The 22,377-nt window shown below is 50.1% G+C and overlaps 1 protein-coding gene across 50 annotated transcripts in view; it reads left to right on the plus strand.

Annotated features, from left to right (window-relative positions):
• The window catches only part of PLEKHA7 (pleckstrin homology domain containing A7), a 239,888-nt gene extending 227,192 nt beyond the window's left edge, over nt 1–12,696 (plus strand). For 22 of the 50 annotated variants that reach the window (XM_074014161.1, XM_065528439.1, XM_065528440.1 and 19 more), the window contains 7 exons: nt 173–276; nt 772–972; nt 3,693–3,851; nt 6,260–6,393; nt 7,197–7,339; nt 8,966–9,076; nt 10,988–12,696. In XM_074014161.1, the coding sequence (XP_073870262.1) occupies nt 173–276; nt 772–972; nt 3,693–3,851; nt 6,260–6,393; nt 7,197–7,339; nt 8,966–9,066 (842 nt within the window). In that variant the 3' untranslated portion in view covers nt 9,067–9,076; nt 10,988–12,696. Of the gene's footprint in view, nt 1–172; nt 277–771; nt 2,407–3,692; nt 3,852–6,259; nt 6,394–7,196; nt 7,340–8,965; nt 9,077–10,987 lie in introns of those variants that run through there. The other 28 variants (XM_065528452.2, XM_074014155.1, XM_074014163.1 and 25 more) reach the window with 3 other exon arrangements.
• Nucleotides 12,697–22,377: the final 9,681 nt, after the last annotated feature.

A 22,377-nucleotide genomic window follows, 5' to 3' on the forward strand; every position in this document is an offset into this window, starting at 1 on the left:
CCATCCTCTATTGGGGACCTTGCTCTTCCAGGCCCTGGGGAGGAAGAAGAGAAGTAAGGGTGGGTCATTGGCTGGGTGCTCTTGGTCCTCCTACAAGAATGTGTGATGAGGGAGAAGCGGGAACCCACCCACACCAGCACAAACATGCTCGCACTTCTCTTTCCTCACGAAGGGCTGTCAGGGTCCATGTCAAGGCTCCAGCAGTCGTCCACCATTGCTCCCTACGTCACACTCCGGAGGGGTCTCAATGCCGAAAGCAGCAAGGCGACCTTCCCTGTGAGTGGCCTTGAGCTGTCGAGGACCTCCCTGCTCCTTCACATGGGGAGGGAGGGTCTCCCAGGGGGACAGTAACTGGCCATCCCGTCAGCCCTGGGGATGGCCTCTGGGGTGGCCTCGCCCCTCCTGAGCTCCCTGTCACCCACTGCCCACCAAGGAGGGCGTCCTGCCTTTCTCTCTGGCCTGTCAGGGTGGCAGGAGGGAGCTCAAGAAGCCTGCACCCTGGGTTCTGGCCTCACTGGACAGGCCTGAGCCTCAGTGTCTGCATCTGCAGAATGGGTTCTGCTCAGAAAGCTCCTGAGGGTTGGGGGCATCGTGTTGCTTAGAGGAAATAGTTCTCTAAGTCCAAGAGGAGCCCAACTAGAGTGTGCATGTGTGTGCATGTGCATGTGCATGCGTATGAGAGACAGCGGGAATGCAGCCAGCGGGGTGGCTGTCCTCTGCATGCCCAGCCCAGCCGTTCTGTGTCTCTCTTGCCTGCCTCCTCTTCCTCAGAGACCCAAGAGTGCCTTGGAGCGCCTGTACTCAGGGGATCACCAGCGGGGCAAGATGAGTGCGGAGGAGCAGCTGGAGCGCATGAAGCGACACCAGAAGGCCCTGGTCCGAGAGCGCAAAAGGACACTGGGCCAAGGGGAGAGGATGGGCCTGCCCTCATCTCGCTACCTCAGCCGGCCACTCCCTGGAGATCTTGGCTCAGTATGTTAGGAGGGGCCAGGCAGTGGGGCAGGGACAGGGAGCCGAGTGCCCCTCAGAGTCCCCCAAACACAAGCATATCACACCTCCCGGTGAGCGAGCTGTCCATTGACCTAAATGGTTGAGGGAACACCCCACGGGGCTGTTTGTCCGCGACACAGGCTGGACAAATGCCTGGTTAGAGGCTGACCTGAACCAGAGCTGGAGTGAGGATCAAACAGGCCCAGGAGCCTGAGGAAACACCCAGTCAGTCCTCCCAGCTGCGATGGAGAGGGGTCTTTGCAGGCATTCAGAATCTCAGCAGAATTCAGGATCTGGGAATACAGGGTTCAGAGAGGAGAGGAGGAAGATGGTGACATGATTTGATTAGAAGCACAAGCAAACCGATCAGCCTCCCACACCTGCCAGCAGATGCTGTGTGAGGGCGCTGGAGCACCGGGTCACACCCCTGCCCCAAGGGCCACTGGTCTCCCTGGGCTTGCAGTGCAGAGGCCTCAGGGGTGTCAGGGAGAGCTGGAGAGGCCTGTGCTGCTCCCTGGTGGCGCTTCCTGGCGCTGTGCCCTGTCCACAGTCACCTTAGGTCCCTTTGGAAATGTTCCATTTGACTTTTCCCTGTTGTGTGAAATCCCATGTTTCCCTAAACCTCTAGCCTGATTGTTCTTTCCCTAATTCATTGCACAAGCTCCTTTGCTTTTAGTGTTACCGCTCGTTGCCTCTCTAATCCTGCCTGATTGTGTTTACAGAAGCTTCTGATTTGCATTGAACGTGCTCTAACTGGCCTGTGCTACTTGTTACCGGGCTTGTAATAGCGGTTCTTGTCTCCATAGCCCGTTGAGTGTTCCCAGATGTGACTCACCTTTCTGCTGCCCTCTTCATGCAGGCCTACTGACTCATAATTCACTTGTCCCAAAAGCCACCCCACAAGCCTGAGACAACCTGCTGCCCGAGGCCACAGTCATTGGCAGAGGTCTGGGCATTATTGATTTATAAAAATCCATGCCTTACACCTGGACGGTAGACAGGGACTTCAGAGACTGCACGTTTGAATACAGTCTCCCAAGACTGAGGTGGTTCGGTTTTAATTCCTCTAGTCCAATCACACAATTTCTTTTGGAAAACCTTTTGTGTTTCTGGTATTTAATAACTTGAAGGGATAGCAAAATATACTGTGTATTCAGAGGGCCTCTCTGCAGCTGTTAGCTCAGACACCAAAGGGGTAAGACCCAGGGCATTCATATCTTTAAAAGCTGCAAACCTGGTAACTTTTAAACTTTTAAAACAAATGTCATATGGGGTAACACTGACCTTTTATAATTTGATGTCTCAAATGTAGAGATTATTTAAAACTCGTAACTTGAATACCTTGTAATATTTCTCTTAAAAAAAAAGACTTGTGTAAGTCTCTGCATCAACGCCAATAAACATGTTGCTTAATAATAATGGATTGGCGTGGTTCTTCCCCAGGATACCTTGTAGAGTCTAGTGAACTTTTCCTGTTTGTGGAAACAATCAGGCTGGGTTTAAATGAGGACTTATCTCTATTTGGAGCATTTGTGAGCGTGTAAGGGAATGAGTGTTTTCTTTGTGAATCATTAAATTGATTTTTTCATCCTTGGAACTTCAATTGCCTAATCCTTTCCAACAATAATTGGAAACCGTCACCTAAGAGCGATTACACTGATTTGAGGTTATTATTGAGAGCTTGTGCATGAATGGGTGAAATGTGCAAATATGGCTCTGGGTTTGGGGTTTTGGAGGGACTTGAGGAGGCATCAAAGACAATCAGGACCATTTGGGGGGCTTTGAGGTGGATGGATGGGAGAGAGGAGGTGACCTGGGATAGATAAGCATCTGCTTTGGTTCTGCTCAGGGGAAGAGAGATTTTGAGCCTACTCTATTCTCAACAACCTGCTCAGAGGTCAAAGGCCTGTGAAGATGCAGGTCCTGGGTCAACAGGAAACCACCACGGAGCTGGACAGTCATGGCTGGATCTTATGGGTTAGATTTTCCCTTTTGGGAAGCTTGTTACAAAGTTGATACTATGAAACAGACTTAGAAACATTCCATTTGATTTAGCATTTCAATTTTATATGATTTAGTGTTTTTTTTTCTAATTTAAAGAAAACATCTATCTCAAATAGATGGATCTCACACAGCAGTTTGTCTGCCTCATTGGCTCCAAGCTGCCCTTGCTTGTACCTCCCCAGCCCTGCTGTGAGTGCGATATCCCCCACCTACAAATGTTACCTTGTTGAAAATTTCCAATAGAAAGACCCTTGGTTATTCCTCTTGCTTAGCAGGGCCTTGAAGGGCATGTTTTTCCATTAACTCTGAGCCTGAGGCATATGTCTCCTGAACCAGCTGTAGAGAGTGGAAGAGGCAAATCCCTTCTCTAGAACTCTGTCCCAAGTTGTTTGGAGGTCACCCTCTCTGGGAGCCTTCTGTTTCCCTGGGGGCCACTGTAAGCCTGAAGTCATGAGTCTTAGACCTATGCCCCGAGAGTGTGTGTTTGAAACCTCTGGGAACCCAGATCAGAGAGCAATTAGCAGTCTGGAACAACCCATATGAAGGGGACAGCGGCTTCGTTCTCTATTGCACATACAGCTTTTCCCTAATGGGATCACAGGTTCATCTTCCAAAGAACCCCATGGAAAAAGGTGACCAGCTGGGCCCTTTCAGCAGTCAGAAAGCGACTACGTTTAACCCTCTTGTTCTGTTGCCAGTGGAAGCGTGAGCAGGACTTTGACCTGCAGTTGCTGGAACGGGTCGTGCAAGGGGAAAAAAAGGACAAGGAGGAGAATGGCTGGTTGAAAGTGCAGGCCATGCCTGTCACTGAGTTGGACCTGGAGCCTCAAGACTATGACTTGGACATCAGCAGAGAGGTGAGGGCAGGCGCTTCCTTCATGTCCTCCAGGAAACATGGCCTTCAAGCTCCCAGCCTGATCCACCTTCCCACTGTGGGGTATCACCCTGAACAGGGACATGGCTCAGCTTCAGTGTGGCCTAGGAGAATGGATGGATAGCAGCTTGAGGCAATGAAAGGAGGCCAGACGTTTCAATGAAGGTTCAAATCTCTCTCTAATTTAGGGCAAATTGTAATTTTAGCTTCTCTGTGCCTCAGTTTCCTCAACAGTGAAGTGGGTTGTGAAGAGGATTAAGTGACTCCACATGTTCTCTGGAGGTTTAGCGACCAAAGCAATCAAAGCCACATAGTAGGCACGTGAGCAGCAGTTGCTGTTGTTAGGAATGTTCCCTGCAACACCAGGGATTGGCTTTGCAACACCAGGGATTGGCTGGTGAGGCCAACTTGGGCAGTCTGACTAGGGGAAAATGGGGGGGCAGGTTTGAAAATCACAGGTGAAAATTTCCAGCCATGATAGAAGCTAGGGAACAGTGCAGTGTTCTGGTCTGAATTCTTCTGGTGCCCTCTGGTGGCTTATGTGCATCATGACAGGGCAGGCCCAGGAGAGCAAGTAACTGCTGGATCTACCCATCAAGAAATGTCTCTACCCAAGGGGAGAGAAAGGGAACTCAGGGTATGACACAGTCAACATCTTCAAGACGTAGATGGTCTCCTGGGGCCTATGTCGATGCCATTCCTAAGCTCTGCAGGGCAGTGTCTATGGCTGCTTGGTTCACCTTTGTATCCCTAGCCCCTGGCACAGGGCCTGGCACACAGTGGGTGCGTGGTACATCTTTGCTGCATGAAGACTGTGTGGAATGAATCACACAGTGACCCGTAAATGTACCAAAAGCATTTGTACAAGGACTTGGCCTGCCTGGAAATGGCACAAGAGGAAATGTTATCACCACATGAAGGATGGATCGAGGCGAGACCTCAATAAAACTTTTCCCCAGGTCTGTGTGATAGGAGAGTGAGTACTGAGGAGGACCTTGTCTTCTGGAGCCTTCCTGCTGTCTTAAGAGGCAGCGCCAGGCCTATTCACAAGCTGATTTGCCAATGGTATCTACCTGACTCAATATGTTACGGGTTCCTGTGGTCTTTGGGAACAAAGAAACAGCGTGTGGATAAGATAAGTGTCTATAGAGTTGCTGAGTTTTGGGGTCTGCTGGGGCTCTAGGAGTTAACAAGGCTGGTCCCCTGCTCAAGACCTTGTTTTTTTGCCATCTGAAACAGCCAAAGGTCTGTTGTGTTCTTAGATTCACAAAGGAAGCCCCGACATGCTGCCTTGGCAGGGGAAGTGTGTTCTGTAGTGTCCTGATTGCCTGCCAGTCCAGGGAAAATGTTCTTCCTTATCTCTAACCTAAATTCCTCCTGCTACAATGTAATCTACTTCCTTCCTCTAAATCTGTCCTCATTGGAGTAACAGAGAAGAGCTTATTTCTTGCCATCTCCAGCAGCGCAAAAGGGCTGCCTGTGGGTTTAAATCCATGACCAGGTTTGCCCTGGGATTGGGTTAAGCCCGTTTTTAGGAGCTTCAACTTACCCCATTTTAGTGTGCTTTTGTAATTCAGGGAGGAAAAAGTTCCTGGAGCATGCAAAAGCTTCCTTTAGTGTTCTTAGTCCAAGCAAAGTTTCACCAAGCCGAGTTTGCCACTAGTTCTACGGGAGATGCTGGTGAGGTGGAATTTGGGGCTGTCTTCCTCTGGCCAGCAGTAGATTCAGCATAGCTGCCTCCTGTCTAGATCAGAAGAGCCTTTTTAGGGACAGAAAGCACCATCACATCCTTTCATTCACCCACCCGTCAATCATCCATTTATCCATTATCCATCCATTCAGGGAGATTTAGTTGGAGGGCTACTAAGTACTAAGTCCATGCATTAGACAGAGGGAGACAATGGCGAACGGAAAGTGAGGGGGTGGAGGGGATCAGAGAAGGCTTCTCAAAGTGAGGTTGAAAAGATGAGAGTCAAGGTAACAAAAGGGAGAGCTTCCCAGATGGAACAGAGGCCCCACTGTGGGCGGGGAACTGGAGGGGCTGGTTGATCAGTGGCTGCAGAGGTCATCAGGGGTCAGGTCACTTAGGGCCTTGACGGTGGCATTAAAGATGATCATTTTCCCGAGAGCTTGTAGTCTAACTATCTTGCCCTTCCCTTCCGCCAGCCTGTAGGAGGTTGTCTGGTGGAGTGGAAAGAACACGAGCTTTGGAGTCGGACTCAGGTTCAAACCTGGATTCCACAACTTACTAATTTTGTGATCTTAGCAAGTTACTTAGCCTCTGTGGACTCCGCTTGTTTCCCATGGTGGGAGGGGACGGGGATGGGAAAAGCGAGTCCTAAACCCAGACATCTGAGTGTCTCCCTCTGCCACCTCCTGGCCTCTCCCCAGTTGTCCAAACCAGAGAAGGTGTCAATCCCTGAGCGCTACGTGGAGCTAGATCCCGAAGAGCCACCTAGCCTTGAGGAGCTGCAAGCGCGTTACCGCAAAGCCGAGAAGATCCGCAACATCCTCGCCCGGTCAAGGTCAGTCCTCGCTTACTCAAGTGTTGGCAGGTCACCCTGACCCCAGGTGGTGTCTCTACCATGTGGGCCCTGGGCCAGGCTGGCTGGGATGCATGTTTTGCCAAGTCTTCGTCTCAAGTAAGCCCTACTCATTGGAGGGGGCAGGCTGGTACATTGCCAGCAGATCAGCAAGGAAGCTGCCTAGGTCATCTGGAAAGGCCTACAACATTTGTAGAGGCTTCTTGTCCTGGGCTTTCACCTCCAATTCTGTGTCCCAAGTGACCCTAGCAAGTGAGGAGAGTGGAGCCAAGCATGGCGTGAAGCGGAGCTAGTTGGAGATCAGCTCCAGTGATGGTCCTCCCAGCATTTGGGCCTGTGCACCCTCATGCAGACCAGCAGATCAGAGCCAAGGGTGCCAGCCTTGTCCCTAGGGCACCAGAGGCATTGCCCACTCCCCTGGATGCTGGCCTGGGGCCCTCTGAAGTGACTTGACTATCCCCTCAGCCTCAATAGCTTCAGAAACTTAATCTTGTTTGTATGCCTCCATTTCAGAGCTGGCTTAGTCATTTCATGTCTGAATTTAATAAGAGCCTCCAGCTAGATCTGTGAACTTAAGGTCTGTGGCCTTCCCAAAAGAGGAACAAAGCTGTGATCGTTTGGGTGTTTCGGGGAAAGCATGTACCTTTGTCTAGGGAGAAAGTACCCACAGTTTTTGTCTGAACCCCCTCAAAATGTTGAGAACCTCTAGGCCAGGGAGACCCTCCACTCCTGAGGCTGCTGCCCAGGGCAGGAGGGCCCATGGTCTGCTTCCGACCCTCCTGCAGCATGTGCAACCTGCAGCCGACCTCAGGCCAGGACCGGAACAGTGTGGCTGACCTGGACTTGCAGCTGCAGGAGCAGGAGCGCATCATCAACATCTCCTATGCCCTGGCCTCCGAGGCCTCCCAGCGTAGCAAGCAGGTGGCAGGTAAGGCCATGGCCCAGCCCCCAAGGCCTGGATCCTGCCCACTGCACCTGTGGACTTGGGCCCAGCATGGCCTGTTCCAGAGCCAGTGGAAAATCAAGTGTCAAGGATGGTAGTTGAGGGTCAGTGGTGTGTTCCCCTGACCACTGGGCATCCTGTCCCATGAGCACAGCAGGACTTGGAAGGGAAGGTGGGGCAGGCCACACAGTGGGGGAGACCAAGGGGGCCCAGAAGCTCAGAAGTATCAGGGGAAGGTGGTCCCAGGAGGAGCAGTGCTGCTACCCCACTTCCTCGGAGACTATGAGCTAAGAGCAGGCTTTTCAAGGTTCTGATCCAAGGGGCTAAGGTTTCTGACCTCATGAAGAAGGGGGCAGGAAAGTGGTTGATGCTTGAATTTCTTGCTGGAGTAAGGCAGAAGGGGGCCCTCCAGACCTCCCTGGTCCGCTGCCTTGGTCTCTAAACTAAAGCCAGTGTTCACCTTGTCAGAGTGTATTGTGCCAGAAAGTATGGGACGAAAAACATAACACCATGGGATGAGAATATGTGTGTGTGTGTGTGTGTGTCTCAGTGTGTGTCTGTGTACGTGTGTCTGTGTGTATGTGTGTCTCTGTGTATAAAAGGGCTGCTCTTTCTCTCAGTCAGGAAGGAGACTGCAGGCTCCTCCTTCCACTCACAACTCACCTGCCTGTGTGTGCCTTGTGCCTTCACAGTTCACCTGGTACCATTTCTCCCCCAGTGCAGAGGCCACTGTGTGTCTGGGTGGTGCTCCTGGCCAGGTGTGCTCCTTCTGGGGAGGGGGCAGCCATAGAGCCTGAAGTGGTGTCATGGCCCCTACCAATTCTCCAACCCTGGCCAAAGGGTCTAGAAGTAGCCAAGGATGTGGCTGGCAGAGCCCTCAGAGGCCTGGGCCTGGGGGGTCTGGTCTGGGGATCAGAGAGCTTTGCTGTGGCCCCAGAAGGCCATGAGAGTGACTGACAACAAGGGGAGAGGCCATAGTCATAGTCAAAACCTGTTCTCTGTCCCCTACAGCCTGATCCTGCACAGTCCTTGAAATCTCTGCTGTCCTCAGTCCCTTCGAGCACATGCTGAGTGGGCTGAGAGTTGGCCAGTGTGGTGTTCTGGGACTAGGGATGCAGGAGATGACTCATCCAGACCTCTCCTCCCAATGACCCTGGGGCTCATCTTAGCAGCTTTTGAGCTCCTTCTGGGGAGGGTTCGAGCAGGGGCGGCTCCCCCACCATACCGTGCCCTCCTCTCGCCTTGCTTGCTCTAACCCTGGGGGGTCTGCCATCCTCAGCCTCCTTACTGCCAGCAGATGAGCGCCCCCAGCCCTAATATGCTGTGACCAGTTCCGAGGGCCTTTCTCCCTTCCTAGTCAGAGATGATTTTTGCTGCAGTCTTTCCTCACTCTCGATCCCTCTCTCCATCTCAGAAGCATATCCAGGAACTGCAGGTTGACCCATCTGGTTCCCCACCAGGCCCCATGAATCTGTCCCTCACCCTCAAGCCCAGGCCCTTCATGGTGGGCAGCAGGGCCCATGCCACCGCAGCCTGCCAAATGGGGCATCTGGTGCTGCAGGAGCTGACGAGGAGTCTAACACACCGCTTAATTCCTGTTGCCCCATCTAGCGCAGCAGCTGGCCCTCCTCCCGCCTAAAGGCCCCCTGTCTCCCAGGACGGTGCCACCTTACCCCCCTTTAACCAACGGACTCCACTACACCTTTGTCTAACACCTTCCAAGTAAGACCCCCTGCCTGGTGTGCCCCTGCCTGCTCCCTGTGCCTCCCTAGCGCTGAGCTCCTCACCTCCCTGCTGTGCTGAAATGATTGCAGTGCCACCTGCTGACGCCTCCTTCCACTGGCAAAGCGGCCGCTGTGGGGACTGTCCTGACTGGTAGGCAGGTGGGAAAGTGATGCTTTTTAGGAACTGAGTCCTCAGTGGCTGTAATACAATAGGGACTGAGCGATACACCCTGCTGCCTCCCTGAAATCTCTAGAACCAGAACTATGCCCCCAACCCTTGCTCTCCTCAGTAGGGCAGCCTGATGCCCAAGAACCAGTGCAGCCCACACTGCCAGCCTCAGGGGACTGGAAGAGTTAGATCTTGGCCTTTCAGGGCTTTGGCCAAAGAAATGGAAGAACTGTAAGATTGGGAAAAGTCCAGTTCTACAGATGAGGAAACTGAGGCCCAGTGAGGGGCCGGGGCTCATTCCAGGTCACAAAGAATTGGTGTCAGTGCAGAGGCTGGGACTGCCCTTTTGGTCACTGGGCACTTTAAGAGGGAGAGAAAGGGAAGCCCAGGGCAACGTGAAATTGGCCGTCAGCCAGGCAGAAAGCTCTGGCACCACCCCTACCAAGCCCTCCCCATGTGGGCATCTAGTGATGAGAGGCAGTGCGGGATGAGGAGGGAGCCCTGCAACAGGAGGCCGGCATCTGGTCCAGTCTCAAGTGAGTTCTTGGCCTGAGCCTGTTGCTTTGGAGCCCATTGGTTCACCTGGACAGGGGAAGGTCAGACTGGTGGTCTGGGCAGTCCTTTCCCTGACATCGCATCCCACTATCATTTTGCAGGGCTTTCCCCTCTCCTTCCTTTACATATACTGTGGTTAACATTGTTGAGTGCCTGCTGTGTGCCAGGCATTGTGCTAAGCATCTCTTTTGATCCACACAACAACCCTATGAAGATATTTCCCCCCATTTTACAGATGAGAAAACAAAAGCTCAGAGACCTTGAGGGATTTGCGCAAGGAATCACAGCTTGTAAGTGCTGGGGTTTGAACCCCTTTGATATGAGTTCAGAGCCTTTGTTCCCCATCACCACTCATGGATTCATCTGGGCCGCCCTGAGCAGCTCTAAGTGTTTGGAGAAAGAAGTGAAAAGAGGGAGAGAGTGTTTGTGCTGCAGGAAACAAAGCATGATTTTTTGTCAGGTGTCCATCCTGGGTGCTCCTCCTGCCTCACAGCAGAGCTAGCAAGTCCCTGCCAGCCTGAGCATGGAAGGACGAGGCCAGCCTCCTTGGGCCAGGTTCTAGGAGGTGTGGAGGAGATGATTGAGGAGCCATAGGGAAGTGCTCTAGCCAGGTCCATTGTGAAGGCCACGGTTGGGGGTGTGGCTTTCTCCTACAGATCTGAGCACAGTAGCAGCGCTCAGGCACAGAGAGGCAGGAGGGAGACTCTGTTCCTACTGGGTTTTGGTGCCCCCATGGCTGTGAGATCGGCCTTTTATACCCTTTTTGGAGTACTGCATTTCTTCTTACCCTCACAGCATCCTTGTTAAGAAGTGGGTATGACCACCATGTTTTTTAGGTTAGAAAAACAAGGCCCACAGAGGTCAAGAGCGCTACCCACATTCAATGAAGGGCAGGGCCAGACTGCACCCTTATTAGAGTCTTTGCCCTATCAGGATGGGGACCTAATTTAGGGGCCAGCATGTGTCTAGCAGTGGAGTAGGGGTGCAGGGAGGGCGGGGTGAGAGCCCCATGTGTCCTAGAAGCTGAGGGTCCCACAGCGGCGGCCGCATTGCCGGAGCCCCCTGCTCTGCTGCTCTGCCTGTCCGCCTATCTGCCATTCTGTCATGTGTGTGCAGACGTGCCTGTTCCCTGGATGTGAGCAGGGCTCCTGCCAGCTTCTCACTGTCGCCTGTGCTTTTTGCCAGCCCAGGCAGTGACTGACCCGTGACTCAGCACACGAAGGAGAAGCCTGGAGCCAGGGGCCCAGTGGAACCAGCTTCCTCCAAGGAGAAGACCTTTCTGCCCCCAAGGAAACCACTTCCAGCTGAGCAGGGAATCTGGCTGGAGGAAGGAGCAGCTTACTGACTACAGGTGTTCACCACAGACCAGGTCCTAATATGCACCCACTGGTTTAGCTCAGACTCCTCTCTACATATGAATGGCAAAGGCACTTTTGATACACACTGTAAAATACACTGTATTTTAGAATCGGAATCTATTTTCTAATGTTCACCTCAAGGGCTGAGTGGCAGGAAGGGTGAGGATGCAGGACTTTGCAGCTGCACATACAGATTCGGGTACTTTGGGTGACAGGTGTTGGGGGGTGAGAAGGGCGGGGCAAGCAGAGGCTAGTCCAGCTTCCAATGACCTTAGGAGAAAGTGAGATTTGAAGAGGTGTTCCCAGTAGACTCCAGCAAGAGGCTGGTTGGCGTGCTGTCTGGGAGTAGAGGGAACCTTGGCTGCAGAGATCAGCTGTCCCTGACCTGATGACCCGCTCTATGTGAAACTCCACCAGGATCGCACATGGAGCCCAAGTCTGTGCCTTGCCCCTTGGGTTTGGCTTAGGGGCAACAGTGTGTTCAAGAGTACTGGGGCCCACAGGCTTCCCTCAGCAAAGGGCTCTTGTCAGAAAGAAAAAAGCAGTTTGCTTTCTCTCTCTTTTTTTTTTTTTTTTTTTGAGACAGAGTTTCACTCTTGTTGCCTGGGCTGGAGTGCAGTGGCGCTATCTCGGTTCATCGCAACCTCTGCCTCCCGGGTTCAAGCGATTCTCCTGCCTCAGCCTCCTGAGTAGCTGGGTTCTTACAGGCATGTGCCACCACACCCAGCTAATTTTGTATTTTTAGTAGAGACGAGGTTTCTCCATGTTGGTCAGGCTGGTCTTGAACTCCCGACCTCAGGTTATCCACCCGCCTCGGCCTCCCAAAGTGTTGGGATTACAGGTGTGGGCCACCACGCCTGGCCTGCTTTCATTTTTAACAGTACACATTGAAGTACAGAAAATGTGAGAGGAAGCAACTTTCATTGTATTATAGCAATAAACTCCATACTGGGTGACATCTACCTAGAAATCCCTTCCCTCCAACCAGGCCATGATGGGAACCTTTGCGGCCTGCCCTTGGAGAATCCCGGGTTGGCTTCCCTGGGACTCAGGTCTGGTGGCAGGAGGGCAGCAGTGTGCCCCCACCATCCCTCATGGCCATAATGGCAGGACTTTGATTTGACTTCCAGCCCCACATGAGGAGGGGGGCTACCAAGCCAGGTGCAGTGTTTGTGGCCCTTTATTTAAGTTGTGTTCTTATATTATTCTGCATATAAAAAATGACGTTTAAATGGAAATACAACAACAACAAAAACCTCCATTGGGTGGAGCCACACTTTAAATGAAAATTTCTCTTTGACTATGCTCAGAAAAAAAAATAGAATTTTGAATATATTTAGCAGTTGTTGTCTATTTTTAACTAACTCCATATGCTGCCAGTATCGACTTCATGACATTTGCCAAAATAAAATTTTATTTTTGCCTTTGTAAGATTTTCTTGGAGAAAATGAAATGAATATTTTGCAAGAAAAAGTTAATTTAAAAATGTAATGGTTTGCAAAAAAATGTGATGTACAGATTAAAATATTAACCTGATACGTTTCCTGTTTCTCGCTGGCTATAGTCTCTGGTGAGTGGCCTGTGTACATTTGTTTCCATTTCTTTGGAAAATCCCCACTGTCAGCTCTCGGTCCTGCTTCTATTTACCTATGAAAAGTTTCTTCTGGTGATGGTTCCTTGACATTTGATCGACTGTAGAGGCCTGGAGTGAGGAGGCCTGTGCTTCTGGGCCCCTGGCTAGGCTTCCACAGCTGCTCAAGGCAACCCCCTACCCCATCCCAGTCAAGGAGCCGCTGGGCTGTGGACTCCCTCGTGGGGCCGGTTTTGTCAGACAGACTGCAGTCCAATTCAAGACAGCACAGGGAACGCTGCGGGCCCCCTTCCAACCCACATGCTGCTGGCTCGCTCCTGGGAGGCAGCTTAGTGACGGACCATTGCAAGCTGGATTTGTATTTAATTCATTTTGACTTGTGATGTATGCTCAAAACAGAAGGCAAGAAGCCAGTTCCATTGAGGGGTGTGTATATTTCTGAGCTTGTTGTTATGGCAGTTTTTCTCTACTGCCAAGAAGAGCATCCGAGGTTCATGGTGACTTTCCAACTATTTAAATTGGGGAAAGTAGATTCCAGGGCATTCCGAACAGGGGGTACTGCTGCTTTTTTGGCTACTGAACTCTTTGAATTTTAAAATAAAATGTACTCTTTGGTTTTAAACATTACTTGGAAATGTCACCATAACAGATGAAGTGGGGTGGTGGTGGTGGTGAGAATGATTTCATAACTGAGTGCAAAGCCCCCCGAACCAAAAAAGGAACCACACAGGAGGTAATACCCACTCCACAGGGTGGCCATCTGTAGACATTTTCTCAGTGAAAACATGCCAGTGGTTTTTTTATTTTATTTTTTACTGTTGGTCTCACTTTCTGTCTCACACATACTATCCTGTGTAAGAGGGAATGCGGAACCCCCTCCCTTGCTGCTGGTTTTAGAGTGTGCCGTCAAGGAATAGGGGTACCCTGTTCTACAGGAATTGAGGCCCAGATTTCAATCTACAGAGTGAGGGAGTATGTGACAGGCCCTCAACTTGGAGTCGACGGAGAGTACCATGCTCAGAAAAGGCACACTCCAGCTTCATCCTGCGTAAGCAGGCGATGTGGCCTGGCTTTGAGAGCACTCTCGTTACCCGAGGTAAGATGGGGCCATCTGTGACAGTGCTGGCTGGCCGGTGACACTACAGGGTGGGGAAGACTCTGGGGAATGCCATGTGGCCCTATGATTCCAACTTCCCTTCCTTCCAGGAGACCCCAGGACCTTAACGAGATTGCAGTTGACGAAGGGGATGTGAGCACACTTCTGCATCCGTTTGCTGGTGTCCACTCCTCAATTCTGACTTTAACCCGGGTCTAGGTTGAGCCCTGGATGTCTAGTTATAGCAAGAACCAACAAAAACATTTTAGGATCTAGTATGAAACGGGTTAGGAATAACATCTTTTCCTAATGCCTTCTTGAACCTCCTGAACTGCCAAGATTCTCAACATGTCCAGAATGTCATTCAGATTATTATAATCGTATGTAGGGTTTGTGAGTCCACATGAAGTAGATGTGCCCAGACTAGTGTAGACGATGAGAACAAGTGTTTTGTTTTCTCCATCATTTACTTTTCTGCCTGCCTTGGTGTCTGTGGGAATGTAAGCTGCAGCTAGCCCCTTCCTCTCTCTCTAACCCCTGGGCTGCCTTCAGGGCAGCTGGGTTCTCTAGAATTTTCCTGGTTATTTTAGGTTGCAGGCCGTGGCCAGGGAACCATCTATCTGCCCACAGTTTCATTCCAGGGGCCTAAAGGGGTGGGGGTGGGGTGGAGTAGACCCTGGCTCAGGCTCAGCCAGACAGGAGCCCATTTTGGCTTTGGGAATTTCCCGCAAGGACAGCGGAGGACTCCCTGGCAAGTCCTTTTGTGTTCTTACCAAGGGTGGGAAAGAAGAAGCAAATTATTTGTCTAATCCCCAAATCACATTTCTGAGACGTGGCAGACGAATGCTGGGAGCCCTCTGCTTCCGACACAGCATCAGATGCTGGGGTGTGCAAGGGACTTTGCCCATGTGGGTTGTGCACCGTTATGAAAAGAACAAAGAGACCTGGCTGGGGAAGACATGAAAAATGGCAGAGCCCCTCCCGGCCCGGTAAACACGCCATGGCTTTGCCACCTCCACTCAAAAGGCTACCACTTTCATTGCTCTCCTAGCAAAGAAACCTTTCTTCAGAGCGAGTGGCGGGGTACAAAGGCAGAGTACAAAATGTGCGCACATCACAGTCCCTGCAATTCTGTTTGAACAAGCGTATTGATTGGGTCTGACCCTGTTACATTTTTTCCCTATTATTTGAAAAGGTGCATCTAAGTGTAGTGAATTGAACCAGTGGAGCTGAACTTTCCATGAAAACTTCTCAAGGTATTTCTTTAGTTCAAAGCTTTTGAATTTTAAAGGGCATTTTTAATATGAGTCTGTTGAGTATTCTCTGCCACAGCCCAACAAGGGATGTTAAATGCAGATGAGGTTGGAGCAGGGTGAGGAAGGAAGCGGACCTGCAGGGGAGGGTGTCTACCAGTCCAGGAAGGTCTGGGTTTTGGGGAGAAAGGCTCAGCCCCATGCTTTGGAGCAGCTCATGCAGACCCTAAAAGGGACCTCTCTGAGCACAAGGGCAACTGCTTAGCGATAGGGAAGAGGCTTCACAGCTTAACTTGAAGACTTGAACTGAGAGAGCCAGGAAGCACTTGCTGAGGGCTTCTCCAAAGGAAGAGGGTTTTGTCCTCATGCATAAGGGCCTCATTGCTGTTTACTTTCTCTCATACTCGGCCCTAGAGCTGGGAAGGAAGGTGGGAGGCTGAGTCCCTTGACTGAGCTCACAGACAGACAGGAAGCTGCAGTAACTGTCTGCAGTCACCTACATCCTCCAGCCCCCGGGGGGACCTCACTGATCAGTTGCAGATGCTTTCCCACTGAGCCCTGGGCTGCATCTCAATCCTTAACTGATCTGATGTCTTTGGATTTGGATGTGTTGCTGGTTGTGTGCACCATGGCAGCAGTCCCTTTCGCCATCCTGTCCCAGGACCCTGGAACTGTCCACCAAGTCTCACTCTCCCTACACGGAAGGAGGCTCTCTTTGAGGGCAGTGAGGGTGCACGGCTCCTTTTGACTGAGCTTCTGGCTCATGCTGGTCTGAGTCTCTGTTGCCCCTTGAGGCCTCTTGGGCATGGAAAGCACCTCCTTCCTAGACCCAGAATTCAGGTTCAGAGGCAGAATCATCCCTGGGAGGAGCTGGAAAGTCAGGTCCTGCACCGAGAGAACCCAGGGCTTGGACATCCCAGCGAAGTCCTTTCAGGGTCTTTGCCAAATCTCCAGCCTAGAAGACAGTGGCCTGGAGGAGCACAGTAGGGTCAGAATCACAGTGAAAAGCAGTAGTCTCTGGGTCCCTCTCTGCCCACAACTGTGGGAACATCAGCCCCTGCCCCCAGAGTCCTCTTACCTTGTTCTGGGAGCCCCCAGAGGTGTTCCAATGATCTGAAATCCATTTTCTTGGTTGTCACTTTCAGGACTTTCTGCTGTTACCTGTGTTTCTTGAGGCCACACTGGCTGTTAGGCAAAATAAGGTCCCAGTGACAGTAGTAACTCAGATTTCATGGCCTCTGCCTCCTGCTGCTCACAGAAGTCTGCTGTTGTCTCACCTGGTTATTCCCAGGAGCCCTCAGACTTTCCTCATGTGAACTCACAACTGTCCTCTCAAGTTTACGTTCTTCCACCTGCAGCTACTTGATGCCTACTGGCCATGAAGCCTGGAACAGGCTGGCTCCGTCACTGGGGATATGCTGGTCTCGCTTACTACTTGGCCAAAGTGTGCCCCGGGCATCAGCAGGTCCCAGTAATGGCCACTCATGCTTATAATTTAAGGTCCCAAGCATTAACTAATTTAGAGGAAAACTTGCTCACCAAAAGGTGATAGTCTCCTTGTAAACTGGCAATTGCTTAGAGCACGAGCCTCACAAGATGTGGTGATTTTCATGATCCTTACCAACAAGAGAACTTCTGCAAGGCAATATCTGCTCCCATACACCTTGTTTTGGTAGCCAGCCTGTGGGCTTCTCCGGGGCTTGCTTTTGCTCAGTGCCCAGCTTATCACAGATGCTGACTGTTCGGGAAGGTGAGGTTGGAGTGACCGGGTGTCTACCTCTGCCTCCCACTTCCCCACTTCTCACTATTCTAGGAGAACTGGACCTGGGGCAACAAGGCAGAAACCCAGGGACGGTTCTGATAGATTGAACACATGTGAGCGTATAATGGACACGCTGAGCTTGGCACTGGGTTGGGGGGAGGGGGGAGGGTATGGGAGTGACAATCGTGGTTACACTCCAGCACCTCTTCCACCTCCTAGGAACTCGCCCACCACTGGTGAATCTAGTCCATACCTGAATCTCCACTAGTCGGAATCATTTTTCAGATGGTTATTTTGGATAATAATAATTCTGGTTACATTTAGTGCTGCTTATGTATCAGGCACCTTGTGTTACTCTCTGTGGCAGTTACAGTAACTACAGACAGATAACCATGTGTTCCTCCCCATCATGCTGCCACTTTAGACTCAAGCAAGGCCATATGTCCAGCTCTGGACAGTGGACCACAAGTTGAAGTGAGATGTGTCACATCTGGGCTGAAGCATTTAAGAACCAGTGCACTGTTTCTAGCTTTCTCTTGCCCTGCAGTGGCCACCTAGAAGTCACATGTTTCGGAGAGTGGAACCGCAAGATGCAAACTGACTTGCCCTAACTCTCCACTTTGGAAGGGAACTGCCTGGGAGAGGCCCCAAGATCCACACCTAACTTTGCAGGGGTGAGAAATAAACTTTGATATATTTGTCCCCTGGGACTTAAGGGTTTATTTTCTACCATAGCATAGTCTAGACTTCCCATACTCTAGGTATTATGATTCCCATATTATAGTTGAGAAAACTGAGGCACAATGGTCCCATGACTAGGAATTAGCTGAGTTGAAACTTGAGCTTGTATCCCTCTGACTTCAGGGAGCTTTTAACCACTACATTGGCTGCTATTATCTTAGAGGAAAAAAAGAGAAACAGAAGAGCTTCCTGGGGACTTATGGGAAGATTTTGATGGAGAAAGGGATGATGGTTCTATAGAGCTGGATTCTGGGTCCTTGGAAAAAGAATAATCTCTGGTGAAATCGATGACGACACAGATAGCCTGAAGAGAAACTTAGGTTCGGGAAAGTGCCTGTGTCAGTGCCTACTGTGTGATGAATGGAAACCCCCTCTGTGGCTGCGATCTGACAGCGAGCATGGCCTTGGGGGCATCTTGGAGAAATGTTACTTAGCACACTTGACCCAGCCACAGGTCTTAGGGCTTTAGGACTCAGAAACCAGATTTGTCAGCTCTAAGAGTGGGGCTGTCTCTCCAGGCTACAGTCACACTGACCAGACTTGGGAGACAGATGGAGAAAATTGGATGAGAACTGAACTGCCAGGCAGATTGGCTACTGGTATTCACTGACGCTACTACTACCACCCCCAGCCCCACCTGGGGTTGGGATGCGTGTCTTCTTTAGACATGGAAGTTTCAGGACCAGGGCAGTCTTGGAGAGTCCTGGTGTTACTGAGCTGTACCAACGTGAGGTACTATCTCCACGACAGGAGACAACGTCCCGCAGACCTGATGGTCATATTCCTGGACTGGGGCTTCCTCTTTGGAACAGAGGAAGATGGCACTGCCCTTCAGGTGGCTCTTCTCTATGTGGCTGTGACTGACCAGCCCCTCATCCACAGGTTGACACCATGGGAGGGAGACAGCCCAGTGCAGAAGTGACATGCACTGAGCCAGGCTACCTGTAATCAAATCCGGGTTGTCAGCCCTGTGACTTGGGCAAGTTACTTCCCCTCTCCACGCCTCCATGTCCTCACCTGGAAAATAAGGATATTTTTACCTACCTCAGTAGAGCTGTTGTGAGAATTAAATGAGTTAGTCCATGGAAAATGTTAAGAACAGTTCTTGCTCCTATGGGAAGCATCAGAAGAAAAAATATACATATTAGTTATTTACCAGCATTTAAGTTACAGTCATTTAATATGTATCGCATTCTTGTTCTTTAATTATTTATTTGTTTGCTTGTTTATTGACTGCTTCCCTCACAAGAACACAAGCTTCATGAAACCAAGGACACTATCTTGTTCACTGTATTATCCCTTCTGCCCAGAACGATGTCAGCCACAAAGAGAGTGCTAAGAAATAATTTGTTCAACGAATGAATAAATGAATGAAGTCAAGGCCTGTTGGCCAGGGAGCCCTCTCTCTTTTTGGGATGACTTTGCCTATCTCTGCTCAGCTCTGTTATGTGTTTTATACTGTAGCCCCCAGAGAGCATCTCTCGCTCTCTTATTTTTAAGTCCCTTGAGTAGTAGATAAGAGCAGGGACTGTGGAATTCCAATCTACCCTTATTAATTCTGTGACTCTAATTTAAATGCAGGTAAATGATAACCAATATGTATATTTTTTCTGATGCTTCCCATGGGGCTGAGAACTGTTCTTAGCATTTTCTGTGAACTAACTAATTTCATTCTCACAACAGCTCTACTGAGGTAGGCAAACCACTGGACTTCGTAAGCTTCATTTTTCTCTTCTGAAACGTGAACATAATAAGACCTACCTTCCATGGTTCATTGTGAGGACTAATGGAATTCTCACACAATCCCTGGCTTGGGAGCACTCAAGAAGCATTCACCCGGTTGGTTTTGCCCTTAGGGACAGCAAGGCTCGATGTGGTTCTTCCACATTTAAACCCTGTATCCTTTCCTGACTGGGCAGCATAAACAGGTTTGGGGTCATCTACTATCCCCCGACCTCTGTCTTCCGCCCTCCACCCTCTGCCTTCCATTTCAGGCAGTCACCTGCCGTGGGTAGAGTGATGGTCTGGGGCTTTTGAAGTTGGGGTTTGCAAGGCCGGGCCATGCCAGGCTGCCCCCGTGAGCTCTCCAGCTGCAGAGGACAGCCACGTCCTTGGAGGCCGCCCCTCCAGCCCTGCGGCTGTCCACCCGACAGCAGATCAACCTGTGTGCCTCCCTTTGATGTTTGTCCTCAAACTGGAGCCTTGTGCCCTGCTCTGAGAACCTGAGCTTTGAAGTTGGCCTATAAACTGAGCTTTCAGGAAAAAAGTTGTCTGTTGTGCCTCAGAGCACGGCTGGGCCCTGTAAAGGCACGTGGAGTGCCATGAACACCTGATGAATAATTCTTTTTGGGCCCAAGAAAGATTCATTCCATTTAAAGGAGAGGAAAATTCCCTTGACCTTTTCATTGAAGTTCCGGGAGGGGGGCTTGGAGGGGGGGCACTTAGAGAGGGTTTTTGTGTCTTCTCACTGAAGCCACATGGAGCAGGCAGGTTGTCTTTAAGAGCTGAGCTCCAGTGACTACTCCAAAGGGCTTCCTATCCCTGACTCCTGACCCCAGGTCCGCTCAGCCAACACCCCCTTTACACTCCCTGCCTCCCACCATGACTGAGGGAGAAGACTGGGTCCTCTCCCAGATGGAGAGGTCTCTGCCCTCTCCACAGCAAACCATGTTGGAAATGGCAAGGCTTACGGACTCTGCTGCCTTCTTTTCCTTTCAGGGCCTTGGCGTGGCAAAGGGGTGAGGCAGATATGAATGTGCCTGGATTTCTCACCTGAAGGAGCCCCCAAAGCAGGCTGACAGTTGCTGACAGTTGCCGAGTGCTTACTCTGCCAGGCCCTCGGCCTTCTTTTGTGCATGACTAGATAATAGGATGTAAGTTTGTGTGTAGTTTTCTGAGATCATTCATTCTTTTTTTTTTTTTTTTTTAATTTGGAGATGGAGTCTCCCTGTGTCGCCCAGGCTAGAGTGGGCAGTGGTATGATCTCAGCTCACAACAATCTCTGCCTCCCGGGTTCAAGCAGTTTTCCTGCTTCAGTCTCCCGAGTAGCTGGGATTACAGGCACACGCCTCCATGCCTGGCTAATTTTTGTATTTTTAGTAGAGATGGGGTTTCACTATCTTGGCCAGGGTGGTCTTGAGCTCCTGACCCCAGGTGATCTGCCCGCCTCAGCCTCTCAAAGTGCTGGCATTACAGGCATGAGCCACCATGCCCGGTCAAGACCTTTCTTTATGGCAAAATGTAACATACATATAGAAAGTACACGCAAAAAAATGTTCAGCTCAGTGAGTGATCAGAAGGCAAACACCCGCGTAACCACTCTTCAGTCAAGAAATAGAAGTGTGCCAGAGTGCTGGCAGCCCTGGTCCTGCCCTTCCCTGCTCAGGACACCCTCCCACTCCTGCAAGGGATAAGCACTCCATGGACTTTTGTGGTAACTACTTACTTGCTATTTACAATGTTACTGTCTAAGCAGACATCACAAAATACAGTAGCTTAGTTTGATCTGTTTTCTGAAATTTCTACAAATAGAATAATTTTCTCAAATAGAAATTCCTTTATGTCCAACTTTTTTTCATTAAACATCATTTATATTCATTTATGTCACATGTAACTATGTTTCACTCATTTTTGCTGCTGTACACTATAGTATTCCACTGCATAGATATCCAACAATTATTGATCTGTTTTACTGTTGAAGGACATTTGGGCTTTTATAAATAATGTTATTGCTATTATAATAGCATTACTGTAATATTGCTATTACAAATAATGCTGCTATTAACATTTCTATGCATGTCTGTTGGTGCACATGCTAAGTGTAGAGGTGCTAGGTCAGAGGATAAGCATATCTTCACATTAGGTAGAAAATGTCAAACTGTTTTCCAACATAGTGGTACTAATTTATGCTCCGCTCCCACCATCACTATATGATTTGTTGTTCATCCTCATTGTGGCAGCCAGCTTCTGAAATGGCCCCCCAAAGATCCTCACCTCTTAGTATTCACACCCTGTGTAATCCCCTCTTCTTAGGTGTGGGCTGGAGCTAGTAACTTACTTCTACTGCATAGCATGTGACAGAAGGTAATGGATGTCACTTTCAAGATGAGTTTACAAAAAGGCCTTTATCTTGGGCACCCTCCCTTGCATCCTCACCTGCTTACTGTGAGGGAAGCCCTGTAGTGAGCTAGTGGGAGGAGGTCTACCCAGCAAGGAACGGATACCTGACCATAGCCAGTGAGGACCTGAGACCTGCTGCAATCACCTGAGCGAGCTTGCAAGTGAGTTATCCCCCAGTCAAGTCTTGGGTGACTGCAGTCCTAGCTCACACCTCCATCACAGCTTTGTGGGAGACCCTGAGCCAGAGACACTCAACTAAGCCCCGATTCCTGACACATGGAAATGGTGAGATGATAAATGGTGGTTGTTTTAGGCCATCAAGTTTTGAGGTAATTTGTTACACAGTGGTAGGTAATATACCCACCAAAACTTTTCATTATTTTAAAATTTTAGCCATTTTGATGAGTATGAAGTAAGCTTAACTAGCATCTTCCTAACCGTTAACAGAGTCGAGCAGCTTTTTAAATGTTCCTTGACCACTTGGATTTCCTTTTTTGTAAAGCCTGTCATGTCTTGCCATTGTTCTATTGAGTTACATATCTTTTTCTTAGTGATTTGTAGGGATTCTAGATTTCTAGGGTGGCCGGGGTTACCACCAGAAAACAGAGCCTGAGGCCAGGGCTTGCAGGCAGATCATTTATTTGGGAATGTCCTA

Source organism: Macaca fascicularis, chromosome 14 (assembly GCF_037993035.2).
Source record: "Macaca fascicularis isolate 582-1 chromosome 14, T2T-MFA8v1.1".
NCBI classification, from domain to species: Eukaryota; Metazoa; Chordata; class Mammalia; order Primates; family Cercopithecidae; genus Macaca; species Macaca fascicularis.